The 13,987-nt window shown below is 39.5% G+C and overlaps 2 protein-coding genes across 4 annotated transcripts; one reads left to right on the top strand and one right to left on the bottom strand.

Annotated features, from left to right (window-relative positions):
* Positions 1 to 3,828: 3,828 nt before the first annotated feature.
* LOC147278618 (uncharacterized) lies at positions 3,829 to 9,915 on the top strand. The gene is made up of 2 exons (XM_086250204.1): positions 3,829 to 4,544; positions 9,753 to 9,915. Exons 1-2 carry the CDS (start codon positions 3,829 to 3,831, stop codon positions 9,913 to 9,915), a joined length of 879 nt encoding a protein of 292 aa, XP_086106330.1.
* On the bottom strand, positions 9,792 to 13,694 carry LOC147278619 (basic helix-loop-helix (bHLH) DNA-binding superfamily protein). 3 transcript variants are annotated; one of them, XM_086250775.1, is made up of 9 exons: positions 13,448 to 13,693; positions 11,755 to 12,409; positions 11,417 to 11,650; positions 11,266 to 11,331; positions 11,114 to 11,182; positions 10,821 to 10,892; positions 10,575 to 10,718; positions 10,414 to 10,495; positions 9,792 to 10,331 (listed from the first exon to the last, which is right to left on the bottom strand). In XM_086250775.1, the coding sequence occupies exons 2-9, from the start codon at positions 12,364 to 12,366 to the stop codon at positions 10,306 to 10,308; spliced, it is 1,305 nt and encodes a 434-aa protein (XP_086106901.1). In that variant the 5' UTR covers positions 12,367 to 12,409; positions 13,448 to 13,693; the 3' UTR covers positions 9,792 to 10,305. The 3 variants fall into 3 exon arrangements, with proteins under 3 accessions (XP_086106901.1, XP_086106902.1, XP_086106900.1); XM_086250776.1 differs by having other exon boundaries at positions 9,792 to 10,328; positions 11,755 to 13,694; XM_086250774.1 differs by having other exon boundaries at positions 11,755 to 13,693.
* Positions 13,695 to 13,987: the final 293 nt, after the last annotated feature.

Genomic DNA, 13,987 nt, shown 5'->3' on the forward strand with positions numbered 1-13,987 from the left:
CAAAAATTACACATACACCCCCTGAAGTTTCAAAACTATTACATATAACCCCTACAAAAGAAATAAATAAATAAACAAAAAATAAAATATTTGTATTAAAGTTGGACATTACATCTTGAGTAATCTTATTAGGCCATTTCACCACTTAGCATGTTTTTGCATAATTTTTCATAATTTTTCATCTCATGTCAAGGGTTATATGCAACAGTTTTAAAACCTCAGGGGATGTATGTGTAATTATTGAAATCTCATGGAGTGTATATGAAAAAACGATAAACCTCAGGGGGTGTAAGTGTAATTAACTCTATATTTGTGTCTCATTTTACTTTGTTTCGTCAATAATTCCAATAAAAATGCTGACTTGGCCGTTAATGTTGACAAAACACGCTAGATGTGTGCCATGTATCACATCTTTTTTTCTATTTTCTATTTTTTTATAAAATTTAAAAATTAATTAAAAATAGTTTTGAACTCAGAAAAATATACAAAAAATTCCTACAAACTCGTCTTGACTAGTACTAATTTACTATGGAGTCAAAATATCAATTTTCTCTCTAAAAATTTTCAAAAAATTTGGAAAGTCCAAATTTATTTTTAGAAAATTAAAATATTCTAAACTCTTTGGAAATTCATAGGATAATCTCCCGAAGTCTAAAAAATATGAGGTCTTCACCGTTAGTCTTCTAAAAACTAACAATACCTTTCTCGTGAACACTTGCTACCCAAATGACCTCTCGATCTTAGAGGAAAATAAATTTCTCTCTATAAAATAAATTCTAGAATTTCTGTAAAGTCTCAAAATAATTCTCTCAAACAAGATTTTGGTAATTTTCAAAATATTTTTGAGAATTCTTCCGAGAGTTTATGAAAATTATATAATTTATTTAATAGAGGAAAATTTATTTTAATTTTTTAGAAATAAATTTAGACTTTCTAATTTTTTTGGAAATTTTTAGAGGGAAAAATTGGTAATTTAACCCTATAGTAAATTAGTACTAGTCAAGACAAGTCCGTAAAAATTTTTTGTATATTTTTCTGAGTTTAGGGTTATTTTTAATTAATTTTCAAAGTTTATAAAAATAAAAAAATTCAAAAATAAAAACAAAGATGTGACACGTGACGCACTGCACATCGTCAGCATTAACGACAAATTCAACTTTTTTAACGGAATTGTTTACTGAACAAGATAAAATGGGACACTGATGTAAGTTATATGTGGTAATCTGGGACAAAAAATCTTTCAGGTGGCAATATGAGAATGAATTATAGTCTTGGGTGGTAAATCGATAATTAAGTCTATTTGATTTGGATGCGGTCTGTGTTTTATATATTTTTTTTTTGGACCAATTTAAAGGTTTTTTTTTAAGGAGAGAGTTTCTATTTTCTAATATCCAATATATATATTGAAGAGAAATTTGAAAAACTAAACATTTTTTTATTTCTAGTAAAGTCATTTAACTATTCTCTAAAATTTTTAGAATTTCAAATTTGACACTCAAGTAGTACTTTACCTCCCATCCAGAAATGTTCGAACCCCTTTTGAGTAATATTCGAACCATATCGAATAATGCTCGAAGGGTGTTCAAGCACTTTTTGAGGGTCAATTTCTAATTTTTTTTAAAAAAAGTTAAAGTTTTTCAAATTAACTTGAATTTGAATTAATGGCAAAAAAATAAAATAAATTAAATTTGGATTAATTTTCTAAATTTCTCTATATAAAATAGTACGAAATTCTCTCAATTTTTCTACAAAATAAAGCTTATTAAATCACCGTGTGCATCTTCACAAATATTGAAATTTTTGTTCCCGATAGTTTCATGTTTTATGAAACATTTGATCATATCAAATGAGAGACAATATATCCAATTTTTAATCTGTCCATGATTCAGTGCAAAACAGACCCAAAAAAAAAAGATTATAAATAACATGATTTTGATATATATGACTATATGAGACTATGAGTGACACCACAAGCATGGACACCAATACATATTAACCATATCCAAGAAAAAGCTCAAATTTTGAATGAATACGAAGCTATTGATGTACGTCGGAATGATATAATTTAGTCCAAGTGATTAGAGTGTGTGAGATAATGAATTAAAATTGTGGTAAATTTTTTGTTTGATTTCCTACAATTAATTTAACAAAAAAGAAAGATAAGTTTTCAATGAGATTAATTAACATGAAAATAAGTTTGAACAATAAATTCAGGGTTGGGTCCCACAGTATAGGATACCATTTAAGCAGCTTATTACTCCTTATATATTACTCTTTGTTGTAAATATATTGTTTTATGTGGCTATCCCTGTAATTAGTTGTAGGGGCATACTAGTAAATATACAAAACCTAGTAAACCCTACTTCTATATAAGGATATTTATAACATGAATAAGATAGACTGATCATATTCTCTCTGCCTCCTCTTTTCCACAAACCCTAATTTTCTACATACTTTTACAACACGTTATCAGCACGAAAAGCTCTTTAGATTGTGGATCGCCAAACAAAAGAGGATCATCATTCAATCCGTTCTTCAATCAATCAAGCACGAGAAGCTCTTTGGATTGTGGATTGTGGATCGATAAACGAAAGAGGATCATCCTTCAATTTGTTCTTCAACCAAGTAGGTTTTATAAAACAATTTCATGTTTATGTTTTAAAACCTTTGATTGATTGAAAAATCCTCCATGAAGCATGAACCCTAAATTTATGAGATTGATTTATTTGGGTTTATATATTTTTATACATGCTTCCTTGAATTGAATGATTAAACAATAAAAAGAGGAAATTTATTGGGGTGATCGGACACCACCCCGCGCGGCCAGCAGCCGCTAGCCCCCTCACCCACGTGCGCTGCCAGCAGCAGCCTTGCTGCCTTGCGCTGCCAGCTGCCAGCAGCCAGCCCTCGCGCGCGCAGCACCTTGCAGCCCCTCAGTCCTTCGCTGCTAGCAGCAGTCCCTCGCGACCAGCAGCCTTGCAGCAGCCCCTCGCTGCCCACTAGGCAGCCCACGCAGGCGCAGCCTCGCTGCCATCGCAGTAGCCTCGCGCAGCAGGCCCTCTATCGCGCAGCCAGCCTTGCTGCTGCCTTGCAGCCCAGCAGGCCTTGTAGCCTTGCAGCAGCCCAGCAGGCCTTGCTGCAGCCCAATCAATCTGCTGCCAGCCCAGCAGGCCAGCAGCCTTGCTGCCCACCAGGCCCACGGCCCAACTGGCCAGCAGCCCAGGCCCGCCACGTCACTGCCACGCAGGCAGCCACGTCAGTCGCCACGCAGGCGCCATGTCAGCTCCACGCATGCGCCACCAAGCTGCCACGTCAGCGCCAATCCCACGCTGACACATGGCGAACCTCCTGAAACTTTGTAAAAAGGAAATGTTAATTCTTGCCATGCCTGGGATTTGAACCTAGGACCTCTTGTGCACCACCTTGCACCTTAACCACTGTGCTGTTGATGGTTTATTGTTAGTATGCAAACCATTTAATATATATACCCTAAATGCCAGAAATTTTTATTCAAATAATTTTGTGATATTTTTCTGTTCTACTTGGGTATATGAATATTTTACTTGTTTAAATTTTTGCACTAGAATATATGTGTAGAAATTGCAGGTAATTAATGAACCAGTAGTTCATACATAAATATTGAACCTGTAGCTTCAATAATGCCGTATAAGGAACCTGAAGTTTCCTTCATAAATTCACCATACATGATAAAACCAGTAGATTTTACATGTCTATACCATGTTATAGAACTTGAAGTTCTTATTTATTGTTTATGGATATTATTGCCCGAAGCACTAATCATGATTATTTGTTCCTTTCAACCAAAGAATGTCAAATCTCAACAAGCTTGATTTTGTCGCTTTGGAAGTTTCCGGAAGAAACTATCTAAAGTGGACTCAAGATGTTAAGCTTCATTTGACTGCCAAGAAGATGAGGTCGACAATCAATGCAGACAATGTTGTCGCAGAATCTCTTAAGGCAAGTGCCATGATCTTTATTAGGAAGCATATGGAGGAAGCACTCCAAGTTGAGTACCTCGCTGAAGAGGATCCACGAGCTCTTTGGGTTGCTCTGGAAGAGCGGTTTGACCATCAAAAGACCATTTTCTTGCCTGAAGCAAGACATGATTGGCAGAACATTCGTTTCCAGGATTTCAAATCCGTGAATGAGTATAATTCGGAGATCTGCCGGATCCGGTCGCTCCTCAAATTTTGTGGGGAGGAGCTCACCGAAGTTGACCTATTGGAGAAGACTTTCTCCACCTTCCCTGCCTCCTGTTTGGTCCTGCAGCAACAATACAGGGAGAGGAATTTTACCAAGTTCTCGGCATTGATCACCACTCTGTTGCTCGCTGAAAAGAACAACAACTTATTAATGAGAAATGATCAAGCCCGACCTGTCGGTACTAAAGCAGCACCATTGCCTGAAGCAAACGCTGTTGCTTATCGCGATTCAAACCGCGAAAGAGGATACCGAGGTCATGGAAATGGCGCAAAGTCTGACCGCCCGAGATATGGAAGGAAAGGTTCTCAGAGGAATGGCCTGTATGACGAAGGCCAACGTGGCCATGGCCCACGTGGTAGGAACCACGGTCCCTCGGCCCCAAGAACTCGAAATGAGAGGAACACTGGTCCGGCCCGTCGCCACCAGAATCAGAATCAGAATGATATCTGTTACCGATGTGGAGGAACTGATCACTGGTCCCGCACCTGCCGTGCATCAGCGCAAGCTGTAAATGAGTATCATGCCAGTAGCGGAACTCGAGAGACCAACCTCATTGAGGGATCATTTCCTATGGATACCACCTTAGAGGTCACTGATTTCCAGACTGCTACTGGACACTTCGAGGACTAGAAACTCGATGACATGGATATGATCGGCGCTTGTGCCGTATTTATTTTCTGAATAATGTTTTTCTTATTCGGATTATTTTGGTGATTTATGATTTGGATTATTTGTTTTGAAAATTTGGTTATGCTCGAATATTATTTAATTCAATCAAGTTATTTTCATACATGTGATCTATTGAATTAAATTTATGAATAAGCATGTTTAGTGGGGAAGTTTGTTGTCTGGCAGACAGTGCTACTACGCACACCATACTTCAAGATCGGAAGTATTTTTCAAACTTATTGCTTACTCATACCTCTGTGACAACCATATCAGGCCAATCCAACCTGATAGAGGGCCATGGCAAAGCCCATTTTTATGTTGTCCAATGGTACTGAATTACCATTAATGAGGCCTTATATTCTCCAAGTTCCAGAAGAACGTTGTTGAGTTATAAGGATATTCGAGCCAACGGTTATCACGTTGAAACCACTGAGGAAAATGGAGTGGAATATCTTTGCATAACCTCCAATTTGTATGGCCAGAAGCGTACATTGGAGAAATTGAAATGTCTATCGAGCGGTCTTTACATGACCACCATTAGATCGATTGAGGCAAATCACATAGTTAACCAGAAGTTAACCAATTCGAGCAGTTTCTTTCTATGGCATGACCGGTTGGGATACCCAGGTCAAAGTATGATGCACCGTATCCTCAATTCATCACACGGGCATCCCCTTACTAATAAGGATCTTGTGTTTAGTGACACATTATGCCAAACTTGCTCGCTCAGAAAGTTGAATACTAGACCATCATATGCAAAGACTAGTAAAGACTCCATCATTTTCCTGCAAATGATACAAGGGAATATTTGTGGACTTATCCAACCACCATGCGGACCATTTAAATATTTTATGGTTTTGGTTGATGCATCGACAAAGTGATCACATGTTACACTATTGTCCACAAGAAACGCTGCTTTTGCTAAACTTCTCGCCCAGAAGGCTCACCACACGGATTATCCTATAAAGTCCAGAAGATTTGATAATGCCGGAGAGTTTACATCGAAAACTTTCGATGATTATTGCATGCCCCTTGGGATTAATGTTGAACATCGAGTTCCCCATGTTCACACCCATAATGGTCTCGCAGAAGCGTTCATTAAAAGATTACAAATGATCGCACGAACCTTGGTTATGCGCACCAAGCTTCCAATTTCTGCGTGGGGCTATGCGATCTTGCATGCAGCCATGTTGGTCCGGTTGAGGCCCACTGCTACCCAACCTTACTCTGCGTTACAGCTGGTGACTGGGTACGAACCTGACGTTTCGTACTTACGCGTATTTGGGTATGCAGTTTTCGTGCCAGTTGCGCCGCTACAACGTACCAAAATGGGTCCTCAACGAACGATGGGCATATATGTCGATTATGAATCCCCATCCACTATACGCTTTTTAGAGCCCTTGACAGGCGATCTCTTTACCGCTAGATTTGCGGATTGTCACTTTGATGAGACAGTCTTCCCGCCGTTAGGGGGAGATATGAACGTCACCGTTCCTGAAGAACGACGTGAATTGACGTGGAATGTCCCCACTATGTCTCATCTCGATCCCCGAACCGCACAATGTGATAGTGAAGTGCAGAGAATTCTAGATCTACAGAGTGTAGCTCATAATATGCCAGACGCTTTCTCTGATCTAGCTAAAGTGACGAGATCACATATACCTGCTGCAAACGTGCCTGCAAGGATATCTGTCCCCGAAGGACGTGTCGTCCCAGATGGACGAGGTACGGCCATAGCGGCTAACCAGTCTTATGTCCTTGCCCAGAAGCGAGGTAGACCACTAGGTTCGAAGGACTCTTTTCCCCGGAAGAGGATAAATTTGGCACAAACGAGTCCTCTTGACATCGCAATCTCAACCGATCCATCTCACGAAATAGTTCCGGATTATGGGTCCGTCCTGGAAGAGACGGTGTTGGGGGACGCTCCAACATCTGAACCCACTCCCGAGAACAGAGAAATCTCTATAAATTATGCATGCTTGAGTGAGCTCTGGAATCGAAACGAGATTATCATCGATGATATATTTGTATTCGCGGTAGCTACCGAAATCATAACTAGCGATGACATCGAACCTCGCTCCGTTGATGAATGTCAACGTCGAGACGACTGGCCAAAATGGAAAGAAGCAATCCAGGTCGAATTAGATTCCTTGACAAAGAGAAAGGTGTTTGGGCCTGTCGTTCCTACACCTTCCCATGTTAAACCTGTAGGATTTAAATGGGTATTTGTAAGGAAGCGTAATGAGAAAAACGAGATTGTAAGATACAAGGCTCGTCTAGTGGCGCAAGGATTTTCTCAACGCCCTGGGATTGATTACGAGGAAACGTATTCTCCCGTAATGGACGTGATAACGTTCCGCTACCTTATCAGTTTGGTAGTTTCCGAAAAACTGAGTATGCAGCTTATGGATGTGGTCACTGCTTATCTCTATGGGGATCTTGATACAGAGATATATATGAAAGTTCCCGAAGGACTTAAGATACCCGATGCAAATAGTTCCAGACCACGGAACACGCTCTCCATTCATTTGAGGCGTTCACTATATGGATTGAAACAATCCGGACGGATGTGGTATAACCGTCTAAGTGAGTATTTGATCGGGATGGGATATGTGAATAATGATCTATGCCCTTGCGTGTTTATTAAGAAAACAAGTTCTGGTTTTGCTATTGTAGCTGTTTATGTCGATGACATGAATCTAATTGGTACTCCTGAAGAGATCAAGGAAACTGCTAAACACCTGAAGTTGGAATTCGAGATGAAAGATCTTGGGAGAACGAATTTCTGTCTCGGCCTGGAGCTCGAGCACCGTGCAGATGGAATTCTAGTCCATCAATCGAATTACATCCAGAAGATGTTAAGGCGCTTTAATGAGGATAAAGCGAAGCCTTCTAGCACACCCATGATCGTCCGTAGTCTAGATCCTAAAAAGGATCCGTTTCGTCCCGCAGATGATAACGAAGAGATATTGGCACCAGAAGTCCCATATCTAAGTGCAATAGGCGCATTATTGTACTTGGCTCAATGTACTAGACCGGACATCTCATTCGCTGTGAACTTGTTAGCTAGATATAGCTCTGCGCCAACACGCCGCCACTGGAATGGCATAAAAGACTTTTTCCGCTACCTTAAGGGTACGACGGATATGGGCTTATTCTATCCCTAGCTACGCATCAAGGAATGGATCGAACCCCCTCGATCCTCGGAATGATGCCCGCCTTTTGGATATGCTGACGCATGGTATCTATCAGACCCGCATAAGGCGCGTTCTCAAACTGGTTATGTCTTTACCATTGAGAATACAACAATATCTTGGAGGTCTACGAAACAGACCTTTGTTGCTACCTCTTCGAATCATGTTGAGATTCTAGCCCTTCACGAAGCAGTTCGTGAATGTATATGGCTAAGAGCAGTTTCCAAGCATGTTCGAACTACGTGTGGGCTGAATTCCACCACTGATGAACCAACGATTATCTATGAGGATAATGCCGCTTGCATCCAGCAGATGAAGACAGATTTCATCAAAGGAGACAACACCAAGCATATTGTACCGAAGTTCTTCTTCAGTCAACAGCAACAAGAGCATCAGATGATTGAAGTCAGGCAGATCCGATCTCAAGACAACCATGCAGACCTCTTTACCAAGTCACTGTCAAAGTCCACGTTCTTGATGCATGTTCGAGGTATTGGGTTGCGTAGATTGGCTGATTTACCTAATATGTAGTCTTCAGGGGGAGTCGACATCAGGGGGAGTATCCCGAAGCATACTCGCTTGACCATCGTGTACTCTTTTGTCCTTCGTCCAGGGTTATTTTGTCCCACTGGGTTTTGTTACCTGGCAAGGTTTTAATGAGGCACATCTTGGCATGGTCACCCTACTCATACTACATCCTGAAGATGTGTTGATCTGATATATATACATTTGCTCATCTTTTCCCTTCGACCACGGGTTTTTCCCATTGGGTTTACCGGGCAAGGTTTTGGTGTAGCAACTCTAATGCACCCCGCTCCCATAGACATATTATCTGCTCATGATCCAGAAGATATGACTTCACCTACTTTCGAGGTTCTGATGCGACTACTCTACACTCACGCGCGTTGCACTCTTTTTCCTTCGATCAGGGTTGTTTTTGTTCCCACAGGGTTTTTATTACTTGGCAAGGTTTTAACGAGGCAACTTAGAAGCGCATAGCAGAGACAACACTAATGACATGGAATATCCAAGGGGGAGTGTTGTAAATATATTGTTTTATGTGGCTATCCCTGTAATTAGTTGTAGGGGCATACTAGTAAATATACAAAACCTAGTAAACCCTACTTCTATATAAGGATATTTATAACATGAATAAGATAGACTGATCATATTCTCTCTGCCTCCTCTTTTCCACAAACCCTAATTTTCTACATACTTTTACAACACTCTTTTAATTGGCATGCTATCTTATCTTATCTGCACGTACAACATGTGCGTAGGATTACTTTCCACCATGTAGACAAAGTCACAAAGCTAACTTGTATCTAGATTATGCAACACCACACATGGACTTACCAAAGAAGTTTGCATTTATGACTACTGCACACAAGGAAGCCCAATTTGGTGAAGGTAATGAAAAGATTGAAGGCATTTTCTTGTTAAGATGATGATCTAAAGCCCACAAGAGAGCGCCTCAGGTTGTTGCTGTTTCGTCGACTGGTTTTTTATATCATCTTGATCTTGTTGGTCAAGTTACATTGATTTGTGCAAATATTTATCATGAGTTGTTTGCTTTACATATAAAAGTTTGAAAGGAATTTTACATAAGAAAACAGAACTTTAAACTAAGAAGAAGATTGCATAGCTTTGTATGACAATTGACAGATATCTTGTAAGTGAGGTTTATTGGATAATGGTGGTTTTTATCACTTCCCTCAAACTCAACAAGTTAAAGGTGGATGAGTTTGGACTGAAGAAATTGACTTGGACAAACATAACTCATAATTTACTGCAACAGAATGGAGAGATACCTGAAGGAATTACATGAATAACAAAACAATCTATTACTCCATCCATTCTAATCATAATGCACTCTCTACAAAAACCAATTCTTTCACAGTTCCCCCCAAAACCCTCCAAAAGCTTCATGCATAGTCTTCTTAATCTACAAACACCAATAACAAGCAATCATCTCCACCCATCAAAGTCTTGCTTTCTTGTTCTGGTTATACACAGTTTGTAACATAATGAGTCATCTTCTTCTGCTAAAAATTCGAAGAACAAACAATTAGGAACTGAGAGCCTATACAACCGAAGAAACTTTTTTTTTTTCTTTTCTTTTCGTTTTCTCTTTTTTCTCTAATCGAGTCAAATACAGTTAACGGAAAATTTGAATTGTCCGTTGGGAGAGAGCAGACCCTAGTATCTGTTCCAAAATCTATAGCTCTGGTTTCAAGCGGCCTGCTGAACATGATAGCATCTCAAGGTTAGAAGAATGTGAGACAGAACTATGAAGTCATTGTAAAAATGAAGTTGTGTTATTTACCATTTTGTCCCAAATTGTCAATGGCTGAACTAGAATCAAAACCCATATGGAAAAGACCTTGGAGCTCATTGTCTAATACGGTCTGCAAAATTACACAATCAATGTTTTTGACAAGCAAAAGTACCATGCATGGTAAGCATGATTTAAGATTCTTAAATTACCTGCGGCAAGGAAGGAAATTGCTGAGCTGTACTTGGCATATTTGGCAAGGTCCCAGGGAAAATACCATGAGGGTATGGGTGAGAAGAGCTGATTCCAGGACTAAATCCGAAGATAGCTCCACCGCCATTTCGTGAATTAAGAATCTAGATAGTAGGAAAACTAAGATAAATTTCCGTACATTCACTGAACAGATTTGGTGTAAGTGACCAAATTATTGATTACTACCAGTACTAGGTTTAACTTACATCTTTGGATAGAATCCGCTCTATATCTACGTTCAGTTCTGGATTGACTGTAGCAAGTTTCATTGACAAAAACTGAAACATTAAAGAAAAGTAAACCTTAGAACATTTAGGAGCTAGACAATCATGGTACCAACTTTTCAAAATCATGCACATGGTCTCTAATTTCATCAGCTGTAGTTATGTATAATTAGCACAAGTTGCAGTGCATCTATATATGTATTTATGTATGCAGGCATATATTCCATTACAAAACTCAGATTCAGTTCCTCATCTAAGATTGCAGAATAGCATACCTCAACTTGCTGTTGCAGAGACTGCACATAGTTGATGATCTCATCAAGCATTACAGCTTTCCCAGTAATCTAGAAACGTAATTGGTACAAAAATGATCAGCATTTTATATCAACATAAGAGATCATTCAGAGCATTGACCATCTATGAATACCTTATTGCATCCAGGAACAAGTTCTTGAAGCAATCTCATCCGCTCGCTAATCTTTTCTCTTCTTACCTGCAAGCAGAAAGTTTTATTGCCTCAAGAAATTAATGAAAAAGAGAACTTTCTTCAAATTTGATACATGGTAATGAGAAGATACCCTTTCTGCGAGGCTATGACTATTTGTGGCCTGGCCTCTTCGGGCTCTCACATGAATGTAACTGTCTTTTGCAGCTTCTCCGCTTTGAGAATTGTCTTTGGCCTGTTTGGTTGTCTGCTTACCGCGCAAATTTGCAACTGTGTTATCTTCAACTTTTGCTTTTTTCTCATCTTGTTCTTTCAGAAAATCAGAGCTCTCCCCAGACAGATCCTTGTTAAGTTCCCCTTCAGCATTCTATTACAGATAACAAAGCAATTAACATCATTGGGGCACTGTATTAAAGGGAAACATAAGCATCAATATCCCAATTGATACAAGTACAGCAAAGCTCAATTTACCTTATTTGGACTGAATGCAGAATTGGATTCAGGAGCTCGTTTCCTTCTCTTTCCATTAGGTGAAGATCCTAAAGCACCCTCTTCTGAAATTTGGCGATCATCATGAGATTGGGCACCAAATGTTGAAGTCCTCTCAATGCGGCCCTTCCTGTTTGGGTTATAGTTTGGAGGACACCCAGGGTTAGTAATCTCAGTACACTCAGGTAGGCCAAAAGAACCAACCATTTCTGAGAAGCTCCCACTTCCAAAGCATGGAAGCTTTGGCACCATCTCCACATAACTTGAATCAGAAGGATATTGAACAAGGTGGGAGGTGCTACTCATTCCCTGATTTTCCAACACAACCGGGTAAGGAGGATTGGCAAACTCACTGTGAGAAGCAACTGAAGAACCTCCAAAATTATCACTCTGACTCAATGAAACAAGTGGATCCCAACCAGAACCAAAGAAAGGGTCAGTTGCATTTGAAGGCTTAAACATAGATACTGAACTCATTGTCATTCGTGAAACCTTTTCAGGCAGTGGATTCGTGCTCATCCCTGAAGATGGGCAATTCAGACTGCCCTCATTTCTATGTTGAAACCCCGCATCCTCATTGTCATGACCACCCATTAATGAACTCAAGAGTTTAATCCTCCAAGACTATGGAGTCTGCCTATATATAATTCAAATGAAACCCCAATTAACAGTTGCTGTAGACCAGGGCTATATAACTAGAAATGAGACAGAAGAAATCTATGAAACTAAAGGCAAAGTGGGTGACTTTGACCAAAATTGACTGATGATATCTTGCAGACTCAACAAGGAACAAGTAACCTTTGCAGCTTTATAGACCTGAGAGGGAGTTAAAGTAACAGATGCCTCTTCTTGCAGCATCCCATAGACACAAAGTGAAAGGATAGGATAAATCCTGTGTATCAGGCATAAAATCTTATATGCACCAGCTACTGATCTCTTCCTTTCAAAAACCCTAGGATCAATCTTACTCTAGTGCAGAGAAGAAAAGAAAGAAGGAAAATGCTCCCCACAGACAAGAAAAGTGAACCTTTCAGAGCATAAAGTAGACATAGACAAACAATGACATTAGCTAAGTAACAGCTCACCAGACTAACAAAAAGAAAGCAGATTCCCTTTTTCTCTTTTGTTAGGGGGAGAACTAAATTTTCATATCCTCAACTCAATCAAACATCAATCTGATTGATGGAAAGCGGTTTGAATCTCTTCAACTATGACCAAAATTGGGGAGAATCACTCCATGCTTCAAGTAATGAATATTATAATAAAAATATGGTTGCCAATTAAGAGTCCTCCTTATAAGGAAATAACAGCTAGCTGGAGTTTTGAATCAAAACCCACAAACCACCCAGAACCAAGAAAAGGAAAGTTACAGAAACCCTTTTGAGATATTCTCAGATGGGTACCCAAGAAAGACTAAAAGGCATCAAATTCTACTTGAATTGTGAAAAAACTGCAATGGACAGGGTTTTAGCACAGTCCCCCTAATTGGGAGTTTGATTTGTACCTTCAAAAGCACCAAATGCTTGGTTAAATTGGACGCGAAAAACCCAATTCACCAATTGGGTACTTGCATAAACAGCAAAGCAAGCATCAAATTCCAACTTTTATAGATCACAGACAATGAGGAGAGCTATAGGCCTTGAAAGAGAGATAGCAAGAGTGAGACTTTGCTTACCTGCCCAAGTTAACAGGTGACATGTATGATTTTAAAAGACCCGACTAACCACTGCCAACTGCTCTTGTTGGAAAATTATTACAGAACTAATCTCTCTTTCCCTTCCACACTCTACTCTTTGTAATTTCTCTCTAATTTGAATTTCTTTCTTTCCTCACAATTTTTGCAATATAATAATGCTTCCCCTCTGTTTTTGTTTCATTAAATATTGGAGAGGTTCTTCTCTACAAGGCCAAGCTTGCTTGCTTCCATCTTTGACATACTTTTTTTTTTACTGACACATTTGCCAACTATTCTAACAGACCTCTCTTTGCTGTTACACACTCATTTTTCTCAGTGCCAACTAAACCCCTTTCATTTCTTTTGAGAAAGCTCATTATGCTCCTAACCTCCATCATCCTCCATGGCTCCATCTACATCATTACACATCACTCTAATACACCTGGGCCCACACTGGGCCCTTGCAAATCTTCCTCCTATGAACCATTGGATCTCTGCTTAGTACACACCTTCCATGTTAAAGATGCCTTCCACTTGTTC

The sequence above is a fragment of the Dryas octopetala genome, chromosome 7 (assembly GCF_963921425.1).
Source record: "Dryas octopetala chromosome 7, drDryOcto1.1, whole genome shotgun sequence".
NCBI lineage: Eukaryota > Viridiplantae > Streptophyta > Magnoliopsida > Rosales > Rosaceae > Dryas > Dryas octopetala.